Below are 23,413 nucleotides of genomic sequence, written 5' to 3' on the forward strand. Positions count from 1 at the left end.
GTGATGCAACATCTCACCTGAAATGTCAACAATTCCTTTGTCTCCACATATGCTGCTCTACTTGCTGAATTCCTCTCGCAGTTGTGTGTGAAGGAACTGCAGATGCTGGTTTAAGAGAGACACAAAATGATGCGTAACTCAGCGGGACAGGCAGCATCTCTGGATAGAAGGAATGGGTGATGTTTTGGGTCGAGACCCTTCTTCAGACAGTCTCGACCCGAAACATCACCCATTCCTTCTATCCAGAGATGCTGCCTGTCCCGCTGAGTTACTCCAGCATTATGTGTGTATCCTCCAGGAGGCATGAAGAGTGGACACGAGAAAACATTGTCAGCAAGTAGAAGCAGTGCATCAAACAATATTTTATAATTATGTGGTTATGAAAAGGATCATACAAATTGATGTAGAGACCTGTAACATTCATTTGGAGGCAAAGGGCATGGATAAGGTTATAAATGAATGCTTCACTTCTGGAGTCTCAGAGAAGGAAAATGTAATTGAGATTCTGAATGGACTAAAAATGTATTAAGTGTATATCTACTGTATCCGCTGGTCCAGTGTATATCTACTGTATCCTTCTTTTTGTCTCTGCAGACCTGGGAAGATCCCTGCCATAAAGATCCCAATACAAATTACTGTGGTGATAATGATCCAATTGATGTCTGTGACATCGGGTCAAAGGTTAGTTGTTCAAATACTTTGTTACTGCCAAATTGACTCGGTAATCACACTGGGTGGATACTTTGGTGTTATTCAGATTCATATTCAGACTGTCGTATATACCAGGGTCAATGGAATTTTGTTTTTGCATGAAGCTTGTGCAGTAAACAGTGTACATGGTAATGATAAATACAGCAAATCCTCGTTATAACGGAGCAGATGTGGGGGGAGGGGTGTAGGGGGGTATAGTGTCTGTAATTGCTGATTGCCCACTATAACCGAGTAAGGGATTACGGAGTAACAGAGTTTCATTGCGCAAGTAGTAGAAACAAAGAACTGCAGATGCTGATTAATACACAAAAGGACACAAGGTGCTGGAGTAACTTAGCAGGTCAGGCAGCATCCCTGGAGAACATGGATAAGTGATGTTTTGGGTCACAGCCCTTCTTCAGACGCTCGGTCTTGAACTGGTCCTGGCGGCCAGGGGAGAGGCGAGGATCGGCGGAGTCATTGGTCACGGCCTGTGGGTGTCTGGAGCGTAGGTAAGTGCTGGTGATTGCGGTAGGCATGGCCTGGAAGCAGTCGGGGAAGGGTCGACAGCCCGTTCTTGCGGTGAAGGCCAGTAGGTCTGGTCTGGAAGCGGCTGTGGTGATGGTGCGGGTCGGCGGTAGTGGCAGTTAGGTGCACGGCGCGATCCAGTGATGCGTCTCAACCGAGACGTCACCTATCCATGCTTTCCAGGGATGCTGCCTGACCGGCTGAGTCATTCCAGCACATTATGTCCTTCATCATTACAAAAGTGTTATATTTCTTTGCCTCCGCAGTGTAACTAGCAGTTCATGTTTTTAACGAGACAGTGGTGTCAGATTATTGTGGGTATGCTCTGTTCACTATAACCAAAATCCATTATAAAGAGGACAGTAATAATGAGGGTTTACTGTACAACTGATGATATAATTAATAATAAATTAATCTAAAGCAGTACAAAAAATATTAAAGGGCAATAACAGAATAACAAATGAGGAAGAATTGAGAGTAAGAGTATGTGGCAGTATCTGGGGAAGGGGGTGGGAAAGAGGTGACTGGTTCAGCAGTCTGATAGCTGTGGAGAAGAGCTATTTTTATGTATGGTTGACTGAGCTTTCAAGCTCGTGTATCTTCTCCCAGAAGGTCGAAGAGAAAAACGAGAATCGTTAGGATTACAGGCATCTTTGACAATATTGATTGAAAGATATTGTATGGAAACAGGCCCTTCGGCACATTGAGTCCATGCTGACCTGTTCACACTAGTTCTATGTTATCCCCCTTTCACATCCACTCGCTAAACACAGGGGGAAATTTACTGAGGCCAATTAACCTACTTACCTGTCATTGGGATTTGGGAGGAAACTGCAGTTCCTTTTCACTTTCTGCGATAAATCTGACAATCAAAACTAGACGGAGACACAAGGAACTGCAGATGCTGATTTACAGAAAAAGACACAAAGTGCTGGAGTAACTCAGCGGGTCAGGCTGCATCTTTGGATAGGCTGCAACATGGTTAGGCAGCCTTTCGGACCGGGACCCTTCAGTCTTAACACGGTTTTCACAGCTGATTATTTGGATAATTTATAATGAGTTTAGGAACCGAACCAGTAGCTCTGTATTTAGCCGCTGACTGCGTCCCAATTCCTGATGTGATTTTCATTAACCATGGATTGGGATAGATCCTGGCATTAACCTATTAACTACCCAAATGAGTTACAAGCGATTAGATAAGCAAATGGAACCAATGATACCCTGAAGATTAAAGCAGTCATAGGCTTACATATCAATTCTCAGAATGTTTGGAATAGCATTACATTTTAATTAATTTCTAGTGCAAATGTAATTTTTTACTTTTGCATATTTCACTTGTATTTCTAGGTGTGTTCTTCTGGTGATGTAATTCAGGTGAAAGTGTTGGGCGCTTTGGCTCTTATTGATGAAGGGGAAATGGACTGGAAAATTATTGCTATTAACCAGGAAGACCCAGACGCACAGATGTTTAATGGCAAGTTCAACTAGTTTATAATATTTATTAACTTACAATAACTAACAACTGTAGACAATCTTCTTGTTTGAGGTAAGGTTTTTAGGTGACTTCAAGATGATAAGAAAATTTGGAAGAACTAACACTTCTGAGGCAGTTCTAACCTGGAAGATAAACTAGACATCTTTCCAAAACAGTTTGTAATTTGATGATTAACCACTCACCCAGTTGGGGAGGTTGATCGGTCATTGAGGGATAATGTTTCAAAATTCAGCTACAGTTAACCCAAGGGCAATATTGATAATATTGTCCTAGTTTGTAGAACCTAAAAAGAAACTTAGCTGCAGACACAAAGAATTGCAAATGTTGGTTTACAAAAAAGACATAAAGTGCTGGAGTAATCTCGTGGGTGGGGAAGCATCTTTGGAGAACACGAATAGGTGATGTTTCGGATGGGCACCTTCTTCAGTCTGGAAGAGCAACAGGAATCAGAGGTGGAGCACTGAGAGAGGATCTCACAGAACTCCCCTCGGAGAGAAGTGAACTTCTTCAAAGTAGGCATACCCTGAGGAGATTTTGCAGTGGAGCAGTCAAATGTTGACACAAGGAACTGCAGGTGCTGGTTTACAAAAAAAGACACAAAGTAAGGAGTAACTCAGCAGATCAGGCAGCATCTCAGGAGAACATGAATAGGTGACATTTCAGATCGGGACCCTTCTTCAGACTGGAGAAGCTCAGCTACCCATACTTGGCATTATTTTTTTCCATTATCATGTACCTAATATCTCAGAACCTGTTTATTCAGACCTTCCACATGAAACTACACAATTAATGTTTAGGAGTACAAGGAAGAGATAAGATACAGTCCATTATTTTCAAATGTGATTGAGGTTTTCTCAAAAATGAAGCATGTCCCTGGGTTCAGGAACTTGTGAGCATAGCAAATACAGCTTCCTGGCACCCAACTATGGTTGTGCCACCAAGAAAAGTCTACAGTCATCAGTATCAGAATCAAACATATTGAACAAATTTCAATTAATTTATTGTCGGAGAAAGAACAAGGTTACCTGGTTTCAGACCTTTCAGTTAGCACCAGCTCACATCATAGCTGGGGATAATTACCAAGGTTCATTCTCTTCAGAAGTAGGTTTCTCAAATATATTAGATAAAATCATGAATTTCCAATAGCACAAACAGAAACCCCTCTAATGAGAAAAGGCCAAAGATGTTTTGAGTTGAAAGTTAAAAGGCTTTGAGTTGAAAGTTAATTCAATTCTGACAAAAGAGGTTATGTCCAGAAAGTTAAACTGCTGTTTCCTTCTCCAGATGTGAACAGACTGATAGGTTATTTAGATCCTCTCTGTACTTTTATCTCAGATGAGGTGTTTAAGCAATTAAAAAAAATATTTCACTTATCCGGCCATCTGAGATAGACCTGATTAAGTCATTTTTTAAAAAACCACACACAAACATCTCCTTTTGTAGTGTTTACCACAAGGCAGGAATGTGTACATACATAGAGATAAACCATAATCAGTAAACAATTTATAATGCTTAACTGCCAATTTTCCTTGAGGAACTGATCAGCAGAAGGTCATAGAGCCATTACAGCAGTGAAATGGGCTATTTGGCCCACCAACCATAATCCCAACTTCCAGCACCAGTCCCATAGTGTTCAGTGCTTTGGTGATTAGACAATAGACAATAGGTGCAGGAGGAGGCCATTCGGCCCTTCGAGCCAGCACCGCCATTCAATGTGATCATGGCTGATCATTCTCAATCAGTACCCCGTTCCTGCCTTCTCCCCATACCCCCTGATCCTTAAGAGCTCTATCTAGCTCTCTCTTGAATGCATTCAGAGAATTGGCATCCACTGCCTTCTGAGGCAGAGAATTCCACAGATTCACAACTCTCTGGCTGAAAAAGTTTTTCATCATCTCAGTTTTAAATGGCCTACCACTTATTCTTAAACTGGCCCCTTGTTCTGGACTCCCCCAACATTGGGAACATGTTTCCTGCCTCTAATGTGTCCAACCCCTTAATAATCTTATACGTTTCGATAAGATCTCCTCTCATCCTTCTAAATTCCAGTGTATACAAGCCTAGTCACTCCAGTCTTTCAACATATGACAGTCCCGCCAATCCGGGAATTAACCTAGTAAACCTACGCTGCACGCCCTCAATAGCAAGAATATCCTTCCTCAAATTTGGAGACCAAAACTGCACAAAGTACCACAGGCTTGGTCTCACTAGGGCCATGTACAACTGCAGAAGGACCTCTTTGCTCCTATACTCAACTCCTCTTGTTATGAAGGCCAACATTCCATTGGCTTTCTTCACTGCCTGCTGTACCTGCATGCTTCCTTTCAGCGACTGATGCACTAGGACACCCAGATCTCGTTGTACGTCCCCTTTTCCTAACTTGACACCATTCAGATAATACTCTGCCTTCCTATTCTTCCCACCAAAGTGGATAACCTCACACTTATCCACATTAAACTGCATCTGCCATGCATCCGCCCACTCACACAACCTGTCCAAGTCACCCAGCAACCTCATAGCATCTTCCTCACAGTTCACACTACCACCCAGCTTTGTATCATCTGCAAATTTGCTAATGGTACTTTTAATCCCTTCATCCAAGTCATTAATGTATATTGTAAATAGCTGTGGTCCCAGCACCGAGCCTTGCGGTACCCCACTAGTTACTGCCTGCCATTTTGAAAGGGACCCATTTATCCCCACTCTTTGCTTTCTGTCTGTCAACCAATTTTCTATCCATGTCAGTACCCTACCTCCAATACCAGCATCTGACCAGTGTTTTTCAAAGTTGGAGCATAACTTCCCTTCTCGTGTATTGGAAGCCCCAAGTAAAGAAGGCCAGTTTCCCATATGACTTCGTAATCATGTTATCTATCTGCGTAAACCACTTCTACTGCGCTGCCCTCACTAATGCACTTTGTTACCTCCTCAAAAAAATCATTCAGATTGGTCAGATAGATCCAGCCTTGATTAAGCCTGTCTCTGATCAGTCCCCAGTCTTTCAAAGTGATCAGAATCAGAATTGTTTCCAATAACATTCCTACAACTAGTGTAAGGCTCACAGGTTTGCAATTACTAGGCTTTTTCCTGCTACCCGTCTTGAAAATGGGGACCATATTTGCAATCCTCCAATCATCAGGTACCTCTTTTATAGAGAGCGAATATTTTAAAATTTTCACCAGAGCCCTTGCAATCTATTCCATTGCCCTCCTTGGCAATGTGGAATAAATTTAATCTACCTTTTCAGTCAACTTTATTTTAAGGGAAACGATGTGTTCAAGGAAGCGGGGCTGGGAAGAGTGAAGTGGAGGTTGATGGAGGGCAATATTACACATTATATAATGTAAATTAAGTACAATTTGAGATTATGGTCACTTGTGTGTGTGCTTGGGTACTAAGAATGTGTAGTCCCAGCAAAGGAAAAGTTATTATTTACATAATATGATAGGGAACATGGAGTCTCGTGATTTTTAAGTTTCTGATCAGCCACAAATATTTCTTCCTTCTCACCTAATGTGCAATAAACTACATTCATTTTGAAGTAATCATTTTGAATACTGTTCCCTCAGAAAGTAAATGTAACTATATAGCATCATGTGGCATTAAATCATTCAGCCACAGGGAATGAACACATGAATGATCAGTAGGATGTAGACAAGTGTAAAATGTTTTTCGTAATGGCTCCTTGCATTGCTTTCCATATGTTGGAGGGCTCTGATACTTGGAGACTATGGGTAGCATTCACCAACTCTTCACATTTCTGTGTGTGTCTTATTTGTATTCACTGTGAGCTGCACAAAGAAGTCTGTATAATCCCTGGGCGAATGTCACACAAGTGTTGTGTACTACACTTGGTTATTGTGTTTTCAGCTGCCACCAGCCACAGCTGGTCTTCAAAGCTTGCATGGTCTGCCTGATTTTAGGTTTAATTGAAGTTATGGTCGATGATGGAACTGACTGAAATGAAGGCAATATTTAATCTGGACATGTCTGCAGTTTTATGCTAGTGGGCTGTTACATAAATTTATCACAATGAAGGTGCATTATGAATAACAAAAGCAGTGAAGAACAATTACATTGTTCTTTTCATGTAATACAAATGAGGATCCTAAGTAGCCCATTCGGGCTATAAAACCTATTTCACCATTAATTAACATCTTGACAAATTTGATTATTATCTCAGTTTTCTATTCCTATCTATCTGCTATAACCTTTCACCCTCTCGTTTACCCAGAATCTATATACCTATGCCTTTAAATATTTGAAGTCTTTGAATCCACAAATTTTGAGAGAGTTACAAAGACTTGTGACCCTCTGCAAGAAGAAACAATCACCATGTCTCTGTCTTAAATAGGTGGCTCTTATTTTTGTGCAGGCACTTTCAGGGCATCCTAAATACTTTAAGACTGGTTTGTAATTTTGGAGTGTAATTACTTATTTGGTAATAAAATTCAATGGTTGAATAATGCTAAGCAAGGTCCCATAAATAGCAAATAGGTAACGGATAGGATTGATTTTAGTTCTTTGTTAAAGTATTAGCCAGGGGGCTAGGAAAAGGCCCATGCTTTTCATCAAATAATGCCACTGGCCTTAATGAACTTAGTTGAACTGATTCAATTTAAAGATGTAAAATCTTGAAAGTATTTTTAAAACCGTAACCTTGTGGCATATTCCATGTAAGTACTGTAGATAGCAATAGTTTACATAGTTTCCCACCATCTTTTGGTTCATATGATGTAAGTTGAGACATATGCTCCCTGCACAGATGTTGCCTGACCTGCTGAGTTCCTCTAGGACTTGCTCAAGATTCCAGCTTCTGCAGCTTCTTGTGTCTCTGTTATTTTATAATTTATTATTCTCCATCTCATTATTTATACCACTTTGAGCTTTATGGTGTCTGCAAATTTGGAAATGTTATGCTGTAGATGGAAAGAATGCAGAGGATCCTGTGGATCGGGTACTTGAGTCACAGGGAGAGATTGAATAGACTGTGCTTGTTCTCTGTGGAGCAAAAGAGACTGTGGGGTGGCCAGATAGATAATATAATGTATGTAATATTATATGCATGTGAGGGTAGATAGATTTTTTTTCTCATTGTAGGAGTATCAAAACCTTGAGGACATATGTTTAAGGTGAGAAGTGGTAGTTTTGCAAGGGATCTGCGGGGGGGGTTCTAACACAGTGGTTGATGTCTCTGCCTGAGGAGGCATAGGAGTCGGATACAATCATTATGTTTAAAAAACATTTTGAGAGGCATTGGGATAGGCATAAAAATATATGATCCTACTTCAGACAAATAAAATTAGTGGGGATGTGCAAAAATATCCACACAATGTTGAGGGCAAAGTCCCATCGACTTCTTATGTAAAAAAAAGCATTGGCCACTGGGGAATACCCGTGTCTTCTTTCCACAAGTCTGTTAAAAACAACCACTTTATCTTCTGTCTGCTTTGTGGTTTTAATACACTTTCCTATGCATGCTCTTCTGATCCTTAAATTCCTTCGGGTTTTGCTATCATTAACCAGATTTAGGGGGTGGGCCTTCTGTTACTGGATTTCTGTCGATGAAAAAAACAATCAGATTACTCAAATACGAATGTGTGCTGGCTTTCTTGTCGATTCAGAATTCTAAGTGTAACTGCTATTTTTTTCTGATCATTGATTCTGAAACCTCCACCAGAGGTTAAGTATACTCGATTGTGATACCTGACCTGTTCTTAACCCTCTTTGAACAAGGGTATTACATTTGTCATTTTCCAGTCCTCTGTATTTCCCCGTATTTAGGGAAGATTATTGCAAGCCCTTCGGCAACCTGGGATACATCCTGTCAGTGCTTTGTTTACTTTAAGCATCACCACTAATTAGCAGATTAGACAAAGAGTAAAACCCAAGGTCCATATCTATTATATCCATTCATTCTCAAATAAACAAAGGAAGAGACACCAGTGTGTGTGATGTGTGCAGATTTAATGGACATGGGGACAGTGGGAGAGCTGGCAGATCATTGTTCAAATCTTAGATGAAAGAAGCATAACCCAAGTGGTAGGAATGATATTAAATCCATTGAATGATCTATTCAAAGGCAACGCATGGAAGATTACGGAATTAATGCAGGAGAATGGGATTAGTGTTGATGAACAAAACAGTTGGTAGGAACGTTATGGGCCATAAGGACCAACTTTTGTGCTGTATAATTCAGTTTGGTTTAGAGACACTGCATGGAAACAGACCCTTTGGCCCACCGAGTCTACACTGACCATCACAATAGTTCTGTTATCCCACATCCTACACACTACACACAGCGGTAGAGCAGCTGCTTTACAGAGCCAGAGACCCGGGTTCAATCCTGACCACGAGTGCTGCCTGTACGGAGTTTGTATGTTCTCTCCGTGGCTTGCGTGGGTTTTCTGCAGGTACTCCAGTTTCCTCCCACACCTCTGGTGGTGTAGGATTGTTTTAGAGGCCGGCGAGGACTCGGTGGCCCAAAGGGCTGTTTTCATGCTGAACCTCTAAATTAAACTAAACTGGCCAATTAACCTACAAGAACACAGGTCTTTGGGATGTGGGAGGAAACCGGTGCACTTGGAGGAAAACCACGCAGTCACAGGGAGAACATGCAAACAACCCAGACAGCTAACGAACCAGATCAGGAAAGAACCCGGGTCCCTGGTGCTGTGAGACTGTAGCCCTACCAGTTGCACCACTGTGCTGCCCTTAATTCTATGACAAAATATAATAGAAAATCATCTAGAAATCAAATATATAATTTTAAGGATGGATTTCAAGAGGGTACATTATTGAATTATTTGAATTAAAAATAAATAGCAGGTAACAGTGGTGAAGTTGATATTAAATATATGGCCTTTCCAAAGACCTGCAATCATGCTATGTAGTGGATTTATGATGATGACTATAGCTTGTGGAGTCAGGGGGCCAAGTGGCACGATGAATAGCAGGCAGGGTAGTCAATAGTCAAGTTTTATTTGTCACATACACATAGATGTGCAATGAAATGAAAGATTACCCACATTCCAACAATAAGAGCAATAAAAATGAGTAATAACACACACAATCATAAACCAACACCAAACAAAAAGAAACATCCATCCCAGTGAGTCTCCTCCAGTCACCTCCTCACTGTGATGGAAGGCCAGAATGTCTTTTCTCATAGACTAAATACACTAAATAGCGTAAATAGACTAAATAAAAAAGCTTAAAAGCACTTACCACCAGAATCAGGAACAGTTTCTTCCTGCGGTTATAAGACTACTGAACAGTCCATTAGCTAAGATGTGGCCTTGATCTCCCAGCCTATCTCATTATGGCCCTTGCACTTTTTATTTTATCTGCTCTTTCTCTGTACTGTAATGCTGTAACACTATATTCTGCTCTCAGGTAAGTTTTTCTTTGCACTACCTGTTTAAGGTTTGATGGTATTCATGTACAGCATGATTTGACTGGATAGCAAACAAAGCTCTTCGCTGTATCTGTACATGTAACAATAATAAAATAAACCAAACCAAACGAAACCCAAAATGCAGAGAGTAAGATTTAAAGCAGTTACTGAGACTGGAGGAAAGTAAGAAGAGATGTTCCACAGGGATCCATTGAGGAACCACAAACATTTGAACTTAAGATGGGCATTCAGTCATAATGTTAAACAGCAGAGTATTTTAAGGGTCTGCAAGGTCTACTTATTTATGTTTTATGATCTCTTATTCTTGGTTCAGATTGGTGAATTCAATTAGGACTGGAAAATGCAAACACTGGATGTTTTAATTCTCTCCAAGACAAAGGCTTCCATCCACTTGTGCATGTATAACGTGATATATACGGCCTTCATTGCTTATAATAGCGTGTCCTTTAGTAGGATGCTAGAGATGAGGGCAGACCAAATAACCTTGTCAATAACAAATGATGGAATGTACCCTGGTTACATGTCTTTTATGAGTATTTTTCTTATCTAGCATTGGAGTTCTTTAATTTATTGTTTCAGCTAATTTTATTGTTATTGCTTGTGGAAACATTTTTTACTGATGAATGTAACTCTTCATTTACAACCCACAGACATTGATGATGTCAGGAGGTACAAACCAGGCTACTTGGAGGCCACAGTTAACTGGTTTAGATTGTACAAGGTTCCTGAAGGAAAACCAGAAAACCAGTTGGGTTTCAATGGAGAATTCAAAGACCGGGTATATTTTGCATTGAATATTTTTGAATTAAATCTTCCATTATCTGGGTGATTCATTTTGTAGAGTTAGTGGGAGCAAACATTACAGAAGAAGCAGTAGTGGAGCTAACAAATGATCTTTAAATCTTGATTTTTGTCTATAATTCCTTTTGCATAAAATAATAAAGTTTTCTATTGACTTTCTTAAACCCTCAGAAGAGAAACAGAACAGAATGAATGCAACATTTCAGGTTTCTGATTTGGTCATTAGCTGCATTGACGTACCATTGCTAGAATTCCAACACTGGTAAGTGTTGTAGAGCAGAGAGATCTAAAAGTACAAAGATAGTTCCCTGAAGGTGGCATCGCAGGTAGATAAGGTAGTGAAGCAGGCTTTTGGCACGCTGTGCAAAATATATGGGAATATTGCCAGGACCTGAAGCAAAAGAGGTTAGCCAGGCTAGGACTTTGTTCCTAGCAATCTTTTCACACAGATGGTGGTGGGTATATGGAACAACCATTTGTATAGAAGAAGTAGTTGAAACAGGAAAAAATGTAAACATTAAAACTAATTTGAACGGGTACATGGATAGCAAAGGTTTAGAGGGATATTGGCCAAACATAGCTAAATGGGACTAGTTTAGATGGCACACCTTGGTCAGCATGGACGAGTGGGCTGAAGTGTTTAGTACCGTGCTGCATAACTAATATGCAACACATCTCTGTTTTTTTCATCTGTATTACTTCAATTCAATTGAATATTAAATAAGACAAAGAGTAGGCTGGCTTAGTCAGCTTCTTCATTCCACTGTAATGTGAAACATACAGAGCAATGGCACCAATCAAAGTTGCTCTATTAAATTTGTAGATGTATCCATTTAATGATTCAATAAGGCACGCAACATTGCCTCGTATCAATGGATTTATAGAGAATAATCTTTTGGCATCCAGTGCAGACACTCTTGTTTTTTCAAACTTCTTACAGAAATGTGTTACCCGACTCACACTGTGATCCTTTTTTGAAAAGCAGGAAACCCACCCTGTTTTTATCTAAACTGACTCATGATTTCTCTCCCACTCCTCTCCACACTGCACCAACACCCTTGTCCCACTTCATCAGGAGTGGAATCTATAAGCCAAACCTGATGGTGGTTCATCCTCAGTATTAAGATTATTGTACTGGCAGATGAACTTGGTCAGCAAGAGTCAGAAAAGACCAAATTGTCTACTATCTAGAGTTGAGGAAATAATTTATCTTTTGGATTTTTTTTGTTTACCAGCCTTAAACAATTTTGCTGCTATATTCGGTGGCACAGTGGTAGAGTTGCTGCCTTACAATGCCAAAAACCCAGGTTTGATTCTGACTATGGGTGCTCTCCGTAGGAGTTTGTAAGTTCTCCTTGTGACTGTATAGATTTTCTCCGGGTGCTCTGGTTTCCTCCCACTTTCCAAAGACATGCAGGTTTATATTTTAATTGGCTTCTGTAGTAAATTGTCCCCAGTGTGTAGGATAGAACTAGTGTACGGGTGATCGTTGGTCAGTTTGGACTCGATGGGCCATAGGGCCTGTTTCTACGCTGTATCTCTAAATTAAACTCAACTAAATTAAACTGTTAATAATCATACATATTCATAGGCATAATGTGTGTATTTTGTTGTAGAAATTTGCACTTGGAGTCATTAAGTCTACACATCAATATTGGCGCTCCTTAATCAACAACAAGACTGAAGGAGGTGATATTAATTGGTGAGGTTTGGTAATGTTTAACGTTTTGGGTTATAAATTAGTTAAATGTTAATGGGACCTTTAGTAAAGGTCGTGACAATATTCGCAATATTCCTATCTGGTCACAGCAAAGGGAGTAAACCTGCTGATCACTCTTCAGTCAGAAATATCAATTATTGACATGCAGAATTATCTTTCATTTATCCAAGGAAGAGGTGGGAAAGTTGAGTTTGACAGCACATGAAGACGTTGAGATAAGTAGCATTGTTGTTTTGTTAGGGCAGGTTTGATAAGCGCACAAGGGAGGCAGGAAAGAGTCATAGAATTATGCAGCACGGAAGCGCCCTTTGGCCCATTCTGACCAAGTCGTTCTACCTGAGCTCTTAAACTTTCCTATTTATGTACCTGACTAAATATTTTTTAAACATTGTAATTGTACTCGTCTCTACAGCCTCCTCTGGCAGCTTATTTCACATACCCCTCACCCTCTGTTTGAAAAAGTTGCCCCTTAGATCTGTTAAATCTTTCTTATCTCACCTTAGGCCTATACCCTCTAGTTTTAGACTCCATTATCCTGGGGAAAAGACTGACCATTCACCCTATTCTTGCACCTCATGATTTTATATACGTCTGTATAGTTACCTCTCTCCATGGAAGAAAGATCCAGCTTCTGCTCAAGCCTAACAGTCCTCAGAGATTATCATGGATATTTTCTGCATTCTTTCCAGTTTAATGCCATCCTTCCACTATGTTAGAGGGTGTCAGGTGAAATAAAGAATGAATGAAGGGAGACTGCAGTGGACTAGACAGGTCACATTAGGATAAATTGGGGGGTTTTTCTGTTATTTCCGTGTCATAACTTCCATGCTATGTTATTTGTTTTTCCATATTTTTAGGTTTAGTTTTCTACAATAGTGTCATTTAAAATTCCTACGTTTTTGCTTTAAATTTGAGAATTTGAAATTTGCATTAGGGAGATGAGAATTGTTCATCTATTCTGAGCTCTGCAGAACCTTGGAAAATGAATCCACGTGTAATCCTTTCTACTTCTCGTAGCTGTTTTTAATTGATACTGTTTGCATTTTATGTAGTGACATTTGTAATCATTTGTTTTTTACTTCAGCAAAAATGTGTCAATTAGAGACAGTCCCTTCTGCTGTAGTCATGAAGAAGCAGAATCGCTTGTGCTTTCAGTAAGTAATTTCTGTTTGCTAACACCATGTAAATTATACCTATGTTATGGCTAATTTTTTTTCATGAATAATGGAGAACTAAATTTCTCGGTTGTCCAATAAATTGAATTATTGAGCGTTGGAGGTTAAAGTGGTGACCTGATAGAAGTATTTAAAATTATGAGAGGCATAGATAGGGTAGATAGATTTTTTTAATCCCAATGGTAGAAATGTTAAATACTGGAGGGCATAGCTTTAAGGCAAGAGAGCAAAATTTGAAAGGAGATTACATGACTAATTTTTGCCTTTAACACACGGCTACAGAGGTGGTGAAAGCAGATATGATAGCATCACATAAGAGGCACATGAACAAACAAGGAATGGAGGGATTTTGATCATGCACAGATAGATGTATAGTTTAAATTGGCATATTTATCCACACAGACATTTGGTATACGAGAATTTTGCCCGAACAGTCTGTGACCCATAGCGCTGTGGCCATCGCGCTATATTTAAAGCCCATAGCGCTGTGGCCGGTAGCGCTATATTTAGAACCCGTAGCGCTGCAGCTGACAGCGCTTTGTTTCAAAAGGGGGGGGCTTGCTCGGATGCACTCCCCTGGACTTGGGGTGCAGTTTGAATTTGGGAGCAGTGCTATTGACCAGGACTTCCCGGCAGTTATTTCAACGGCTAATTTCTTAGGCCATAAGTTAGTTCATGTACGAGAGGGGTTTACCGACGGGCTGAGTCGCGATCAGCGTCGCGGTCGGAGGCAGAGAGAGAGAGAGATGTGCTGCTGTAAAACGGACCCCGCACATACCAAGACAAGTATTGTTTTCTCTCTCTTGCCAATAAATCTGGTTTGTAACTAAACAGACGAGTGAACCGTTTTTCTGTTCTACTAGTCAGAACCTGTTCCCTTGTAACAACATTGTGTGCCAAAGGGTATGTTCCTGTGCTGTACTGTTTTTTAAGCTTCTATCAATAAATCTACCTTCATCAGCTGAATTTTGCAAGTTCTTGATTGAACCATACCATGGAAAGAAACACTAGAGTATTAGTAACATCAAGGGTGACACATTGCAAGGATTTTAGAGATGCACCACAGAATGTATTCTGAAAGGATGCATCTCAACCTAGTAAGGCAACAGTTCTTCTCTTGACTACCTGACTCTGCAGAGAATGGTGAACACTGCCCAGTCCATCACAGGCTTGTCACTTCCTTCCACCCAGTCCATCGTCACAGTGGGTTGTATCAGAAGGCTGGAGGTATTGTCAAGGATACCTGTTCCCCTGGCCATTCAATTTTCTCTCTTTTACCTTGTGGGAGAAGGTACAGAAGCTTGAAAGCTTGAATATCCATACTTTAAGAACAGATCCCCACTGGCTCTTAAGGATAGCGGAGTCAGGGGGTGTGGGGAGAAGGCAGGAACGGGGTACTGATTGAGAATGATCAGCCATGATCACATTGAATGGTGGTGCTGGCTCGAAGGGCCGAATGGCCTACTCCTGCACCTATTGTTTATTGTCACTGCTATCGACTCCTAAACGAATCACCTCTTTCACAGCACATTCCTGGAGGTCTTGCCACATACTCTTAATTCTACCGTATACAGTTAGACCCTCGTTGTACTTTAATATTCTTTGCACTACCATAATGCACCATCCTTCTGTTTTGCACCAGCTGTTATTTATTATAGTATTATGTACACTGTTTACTGTGTGAGCTTCATGTGAGTAAGGTATTTCAGTGCACCCTAGTGTACCTGACACCAAGCTGATCTAATCTAATCTAACCTCCACCTGCAGTACAATGATCTGGGAAGTCAAAACCCACTTGTGGGGAAGATTTAGATGGAAGTAGCTGCAGTGAAAGTCAGGCCAGTGAATTGCTGCGCTATATTCCGTGGAACGTATGAATCGCAAAGTTTGTTAATGCAGGAGGCGTGGGTACCATTCAAATGGAAAGTCATAAACAGTATTTTTATGAATGCACCCATTTGAAAGAGTGGTGTGTTTTCTATTGCACTTGCATCATAAGTCACGTCATGATCAGAATGTGAAGAAGCACAGAAACAGGCCCTTCGGTCCACTACATCTGTGCCAAGCTTTGAATGGTCACAAATAAAAAGTTGCAGGTGGGAGCAGAATGCTTAAAAAAAAGGCCAGTCTGTGAGAGAAAGAAATGGAAGAATCACAAAGCAACTTTGCAGAACAGGAAGATTAGGATATAGAATAAACATTTCATTGTATCCATCTATACAACTAAATCAGGTAATTAGTTAAAAATTTGAAAGGTATAAAGATAAACTTAATGAAATGATCTGGTGGCAGTGCTGTGGTTAAGCTGCTGCACAAATAGTCCAGAGAATTGAATTCAAATCCACCACAGTACCGAGCCAGCTCTAGTGCAATACTCACCTACAAACTTAGAGCCTAACTGGGCAAGTAAACATTGAAGTGTATTGATCATTGTTTGTTTTACAGGCACTGGAATATGTTAAACCAAGCCCTATACCAGAGGAAGGTATGATCCCATCAAGTGTTGAATTTACAGTATAAGCAAATGTAAACACCTTTGGAGCAGACAGCTGACTCGTTTGTTCAACGAAGGGCACATTATGGCTTGAGCATGTTTGAAACAGGACAAAGTGAATGAAGTGATATAGGGTTAGTGCTCAAAGTAGCTCTGAGGTAACAGAACAGCCACGATCCCATTGAACGTAGAGCAGACATGAAGGACCAAATGCCTTCCCTTGTTTCTAGCTCTTACATCCGTGTGATAGAGAGTAAGCAGTAATCTATGTCAACTGACTGTACTGACTTATTACAGACAGCAATCGGTGTCTCGAGCTGTAAGGTAGCAACTCTCCCATTGTGCCACCATGTCATCTTTTTATAGTTTTTTATAATTCTTAAAAATAATTTTATGATTATAAATTGACATGATACTTAATACTGAGATATAGGGGAAATTAGATAAATAGAGGAAGGTGCAAGGATGTAATGTACTGTCATAGAAGGTCATGTGGCTCATTCACACTGGGCTTGGCCATCTTGACTGAAAACCTGTTGCTGTGTAATATATTTTGTGTAACACCAAGAGGCTACCAAAGCTCTTCCTTTGGAGTTTATCCTTTTCATCTATTATCTTCTCGTTAAAACATCTGATTCACGCGGGAGAGAGCCAGCAGTCCTGGAATGTGATCCTGGACCTGAGAAGAGACAACCTGAATACTGCCTCTCCATCTGTAGTTTTTTTTACAATGGTAGCAGTGTGATGGACTGCTTGAGATGACAATTAAATGGTGCAATTTTAAAGGCGAGTTAGAATCATGGACACTCTACATTCGCACTAACCTTCCACTCCTCTGGCACCAGTTCCCAGTCTCCTTCCACTCTCTACACCCAGTTTCCTGCTCCCATTCCACACTCCAGATCCCAGGCCCCTGCTTCTCAGACCCCACTTCCCAGGCTACTAGGTTCACTGTGTGACAGTTTAAAAACAAAAGTGCATTAAAAGTGTGTCTCAACACACTTTAATCAATTTTTATAGGAGTTCAACAGAAGTAGCATTAAATTATCTAGGAAATCAGCTAATGTGGCAGCACCAAAGTTCTGAATGTGTTGCATAATTGGAGAGTTACCATAAATAAATACTTGTAAAGGAAGCATTGTCAAGGATCTAAGGCAATTAGTAGGACGTAGAAATAGCTAACTATCTCAGCCAAACAGATAAAATAGTTTGCGCTGATGTCTCATGATCTTATAGACCTCTATAAGATCACCCCTCATCCTCCTGAGCTCCAAGGAATAGTCCCAGCCGACTCAACCTCTCCCTTTGGCTCAGACTCTCTAATCCTGGCAACATCCTTGTAAATCTTCTCTGTACCTTTTCCAGCTTTCCAGTGTCGCTGGAAGAAGTGGAGAGAAAAGACGGCTGCGTTTCTCTTATGCCCTGCCCTCCTTTGGCCTCGCTGATAACCAGGTACATCTGGAATTAGGGACAGAAATTAGCTCACACTAGTTGTTTTTCTCTTTCTGCAGTGAACAAATGGCATTTCCTCAAGAACTAAACGGTGATCACACACATCATATTAAAGAACATATGCTGTTTCACTGTTGAAAATTATCTCAGATATCTGAAAGCAGAAATTCCTGAAATTAATCTACAGTGCAGATTACAGAATCGTCAAGGAAAATTTTTGATGTACAATCAACCATGACCGATGTTTGATGATCAATGGTTGCTCTCATGCAAGCTGCTAAGAGACATATTTCCCACTTTACATTTGTCAAAGAACAATTTCTTTTTTTTTAATCCTTCGAATATGATAAGTAATTATTTTGGTTATTACTTTTACAATTTTTTGTGATCATATATTTTGCAATTAAAAATGCACTCTGATTCATTTTTTATTAACCTAGTGAAAAGCTACATAGAGCGTCTTTTTTGAATACTTATGCAGTTATTTAACTGAAGTTATTTAGACACCCTCAGGATGCTTCTGTTCACAAAGTTTGTAGGAATAATTTTGTTAGTATCGATTTGTTGCTCTTTGTTGTCAGAAAACTTCAGAAATTCATGTGTATGCAGTTCATGATTTCATGGCCATTGCCCATTGTAAAATCAATGCCTAAGAATTGTGGATAGTCTTTTCCATTGCTCCTCAAACAGCTGGCCAGAAATCAAACCACTGGTGAGAGCTCTTAAATCGTCTTCATGGATTCTATTGCTAATCCTGATGTTTAAAACAACCAGTTTACATCAGGCTTGAGGTAATCTGCATTTTGTACAGAAGTGAATGATAGATGACACTGGATTAACTGCCTGTCATAGTACTCTTCTGACTTTTATTTGCATTGAATTCAATTTGCATTAAAATTTAGAGAGGTGCGTAAAGGGTGATTGTTATGCATTATTATTTTGCATTATCCCTAATGTCAAAATCATCCCCAGTCCAGGAATAGAGTAATGATATAAAAACGAAGACATTTTAATTTAATGTTACCTCACTAACATCTAAATCTTAATTTAGCCTGTCTTCTGAACATTCTTGCTTTGAAAATAAAAATGTGAAATTCCAAAAGTGGTTTGTTTTAAATCAGTGTGTTTGAGCACTTCCTTGTTAAAGAGCTATTAAAAACAAGTATTGTCACGTAGAGGCATAGAGTGATACAGCATGGAAACATTTTGTAATTATTATCAAAGATTGTACAATAAAGATATTTGTTTATATTGCAGATGTTTTTCAGTGTTTTTGCGCAAGTAAAACAAGCTCTGTTTCCTTAAATTATCGATTGATACAAAGGAAAGCACCTCTCTCCTCAAACCCAAGGTTCACTAAATGATTCTGGGATCAACACTTTATGTAATTTTCAGTGAGAATTACACAAGCTTTGTGAATGAGAACAGACTTTTATAGATATTTCTGAAGTAAGATTACCACTAACCATCTGTAAGAAAATAACTGCAGATGCTGGTACGAATCGAAGGTATTTATTCACAAAATGCTGGAGTAACTCGGGTCAGGCAGCATCTCAGGAGAGAAGGAATGGGTGACATTTCGGGTCAAGGCCCTTCTTCAGACTGATGTCGGGGGGCGGGACAAACATAGAAACATAGAAAATAGGTGTAGGATTAGGCCATTCGGCCCTTCGAGCCTGCACCGCCATTCAATATGATCATGGCTGATCAACCAAATCAGTATCCAGTACCTGCCTTCTCTCCATACCCCCTGATCCCTTTAGCCACAAGGGCCACATCTAACTCCCTCTTAAATATAGCCAACGAACTGGCCTCAACTACCTTCTGTGGCAGAGAATTCCACAAAGGAAGGAAATAACCTGATCTCCCGGTGGCTGAGCACTTCAACTCCCCCTCCCACTCCCAGTCTGACCTTTCTGTCACGGGCCTCCTCCAGTCCCATAGTGAAGCCCACCGGAAATTGGAGGAACAGCACCTCATATTTCGCTTGGGCAGCTTGCAGCCCAGCGGTATGAACATTGACTTCTCCAACTTTAGATAGTTCCTCTGTCCCTCTCTTCCCCCCCCCCCCTTCCCAGTTCTCCCTCTATCTTCCTGTCTTCACCTATATCCTTTCTTTGGCCCGCCCCCCTGACATCAGTCTGAAGAAGGGTCTCGACCTGAAACGTCACCCATTCCTTCTTTCCTGAGATGCTGCCTGACCTGCTGAGTTACTCCAGCATTTTGTGAATAAATACCACTAACCATTTGACCATTCATTATTGTTGCTCAGCCATCAAAGTGACAGCTGGCTACTGTTGCTTTTTTGTTTTGCTGTATCCCGGTGTGATGGAATATCGTAATGAATAGTTACGATAGTTGAGGCAGGGACTATCGCAATGTTTAAGAAGCAATTGGACTCAACATGCATTGAGCCAAACACAGACAAGTGGGACTAGTGTAGATGGGACATGTTGGGCGGTGTGGGCAAGTTGGGCCGAATTGCCAGTTTCCACACTGTGACTATGACTGAGTCCAATTTCTGGTCCGAGATTTCTGGATTTGTGCATCTGGCCTGATTTCTGGTGTGAACATATAACCAGCAAAATATTGCGTGGCATCAGGATACAAATACCAATATCATCAGTAAGAAAGTGTCCAAGATGAGGTATTCCATTCCAGGACATCCGAAATGTCCTAATTCTTTAGGGAATTATGGGTTCCCCTCTTCCATCATAGACCCTTACACGTGTCTCCTCGGTATCCCACAGCTCCACCCATGCTGCCCCTCCCTCTAGTCGCAACAGAGACAGTCTCCCTATTCCTTACCCTTCCCCCCATCAGCTACCACATACAATAGATAATTCACTGACATTTTCGCCACCTCCAATGGGATCACACCGCGAGCCACATCTCCATTCTTTTCCACCTTCCACAGAGACCATTCCCTTCACAACTCCCTGGTTAACTAATCACTTCCCGCCCAAACCACCCCCTCCCCAGGTACCTTCCCCTGCAACCGCAGGAGATGCAACACCTGTCGCTATACCTCCTCCCTCGACCCTGTCCAGGGAACCCAACAGTCCTTTCAGGTTCAGCAGAGGTTCACTTGCACCTCCTCCAACCTCATCTACTGCATCCGTTATTCAAGATGCGAGACCAAATGTAGGCTCGGCGATCATTTCACTGAGCGCCGCTCAGTCCGTCTGTACTTACCTGATATCCTGGTTGTTAAACATTTACCATTCCCACACTGACTTCTCTGTCCTTGGCCTTCTCCATTGTCAGAGTGAGGCTAAACGCAAATGGGAGGAACAGCATCTCATATTTTGCTTGGGCAGCTTACAACCCAGTGGTATGAATATTGATTTCTCTACCTTCAAATAACCCCTACATTCCCTCTTTCCTTCCCTCCCCTACCCAAGTCGCACCAGCTTCTCGTTCTTACCTAGTCAGCAGCTAACAATGGCCTGTTTCCTTTATCATCGTTACTTTTTTTGCATATTCTTTCATTGATTTGTTCTATATCTGTCCACATTACCATCTTTATCTCTCATTTCCCTTTCCCCTGACTAGTCTGAAGAAGAGTCCCAGCATCGGGAACATGTTTCCTGCCTCCAGCGTGTCTAATCCCTTAATAATCTTATATGTTTTAATAAGACCCCCTCTCATCCTTCTAAATTCCAGAGTATACAAGCCCAGTCGCTCCAGTCTTTCAACATATGACAGTCCTGCCATTCTGGGAATGAACCTCGTGAACCTACGCTGCACTCCTTCAATAGCAAGAATGTCCTTCCTCAAATTTGGAGACCAAAACTGCACACAATACTCCAGGTGTGGTCTCACTAGGGCCCTGTACAACTACAGAAGGACCTCTTTGCTCCTATACTCAACTCCTCTTGTGCTGGCCCAGCTGAAAAACATCACAAACCCCCTGCTGGACCCTCTGCAGTTTGCATACCGGGCCAATAAATTGGTGGATGACGCAGTCAACCTAGGCCTGCACATCATCCTCCAGCACCTAGACCGCAAGGGAACCTATGTAAGGATTTTGTTTGTGGACTGTAGCTCTGCATTTAACACCATTGTGCCAGAGCTACTACACTACAAACTCTCCCAGCTGACTGTGCCTGAACCCCTCTGTCAGTGGATCATCAATAGACAATAGACAATAGACAATAGGTGCAGGAGTAGGCCATTCAGCCCTTCGAGCCAGCACCGCCATTCAATGCGATCATGGCTGATCACTCTCAATCAGTACCCCGTTCCTGCCTTCTCCCCATACCCCCTCACTCCGCTATCCTTAAGAGCTCTATCCAGCTCTCTCTTGAAAGCATCCAACGAACTGGCCTCCACTGCCTTCTGAGGCAGAGAATTCCACACCTTCACCACCCTCTGACTGAAAAAGTTCTTCCTCATCTCCGTTCTAAATGGCCTACCCCTTATTCTCAAACTGTGGCCCCTTGTTCTGGACTCCCCCAACATTGGGAACATGTTATCTGCCTCTAATGTGTCCAATCCCCTAATTATCTTATATGTTTCAATAAGATCCCCCCTCATCCTTCTAAATTCCAGTGTATACAAGCCCAATCGCTCCAGCCTTTCAACATACGACAGTCCCGCCATTCCGGGAATTAACCTAGTGAACCTACGCTGCACGCCCTCCATAGCAAGAATATCCTTCCTCAAATTTGGAGACCAAAACTGCACACAGTACTCCAGGTGCGGTCTCACCAGGGCCCGGTACAACTGTAGAAGGACCTCTTTGCTCCTATACTCAACTCCTCTTGTTACGAAGGCCAACATTCCATTGGCTTTCTTCACTGCCTGCTGAACCTGCATGCTTCCTTTCATTGACTGATGCACTAGGACACCCAGATCTCGTTGAACTCCCCCTTCTCCTAACTTGACACCATTCAGATAATAATCTGCCTTTCTATTCTTACTTCCAAAGTGAATAACCTCACACTTATCTACATTAAACTGCATCTGCCATGTATCCGCCCACTCACACAACCTGTCCAAGTCACCCTGCAGCCTTATTGCATCTTCCTCACAATTCACACTACCCCCCAACTTAGTATCAACTTCCTTACAGACAGGAAGCAGCATGTGAGGCTGGGAAAGCACATCTCAGACCCGCTGACCCTCAGCATAGGAGCACCGCAAGGCTGCGTACTTTCCCATCTCCTTTACTCTACAACAACGACCACCTCCACAGACTCCTCTGTCAAACTTCTCAAGTTTGCGGACGACACAACCCTGATTGGACTGATCCAGGATGGGGAGGAATCTGCCTACAGACAGGAAGTGACACAGCTGACGTCCTGGTGCCTTCGTAACAACCTGGAGCTCAGTGCTCTTAAGACTGGAACTGATTGTAGACTTTAGGAGAGCTTCCCCTCCCCCCCCGCCCCCTCCCCCACCCACCATCAACAACACCACAGTCAGATCTGTGGAGTAATTTAAGTTCCTTGGAACCATCATCTCCAGGGACCTTAAATGGGGGGCCACCATCGACTCCACAGTTAAAAATGCCCAACAGAGGATGTACTTCCTGCGACAGCTGAGGAAACACAATCTGCCACAGGCAATGATGGTCCAATTCTATGCCATCGTAGAGTCTGTCCTCACCTTCTCCATCATGGTCTGGTTTGGCTCA

At 41.5% G+C, this 23,413-nt stretch overlaps 1 protein-coding gene across 1 annotated transcript in view; it reads left to right on the forward strand.

Moving 5' to 3' along the window:
- LOC144591927 (inorganic pyrophosphatase-like) overlaps positions 1-19,028 on the forward strand; it is a 34,553-nt gene extending 15,525 nt beyond the window's left edge. The window contains exons 5-11 of the mRNA XM_078395954.1: positions 595-681; positions 2,566-2,692; positions 10,781-10,908; positions 12,548-12,633; positions 13,736-13,805; positions 16,272-16,311; positions 17,832-19,028. Of these exons, the coding sequence (XP_078252080.1) occupies positions 595-681; positions 2,566-2,692; positions 10,781-10,908; positions 12,548-12,633; positions 13,736-13,805; positions 16,272-16,311; positions 17,832-17,860 (567 nt within the window). The 3' untranslated portion in view covers positions 17,861-19,028. The remainder of the gene's footprint in view (positions 1-594; positions 682-2,565; positions 2,693-10,780; positions 10,909-12,547; positions 12,634-13,735; positions 13,806-16,271; positions 16,312-17,831) is intronic.
- The last annotated feature ends 4,385 nt before the right edge of the window (positions 19,029-23,413 follow it).

The sequence above is a fragment of the Rhinoraja longicauda genome, chromosome 3 (assembly GCF_053455715.1).
Source record: "Rhinoraja longicauda isolate Sanriku21f chromosome 3, sRhiLon1.1, whole genome shotgun sequence".
In the NCBI taxonomy this organism is placed as follows: Eukaryota; Metazoa; Chordata; class Chondrichthyes; order Rajiformes; family Arhynchobatidae; genus Rhinoraja; species Rhinoraja longicauda.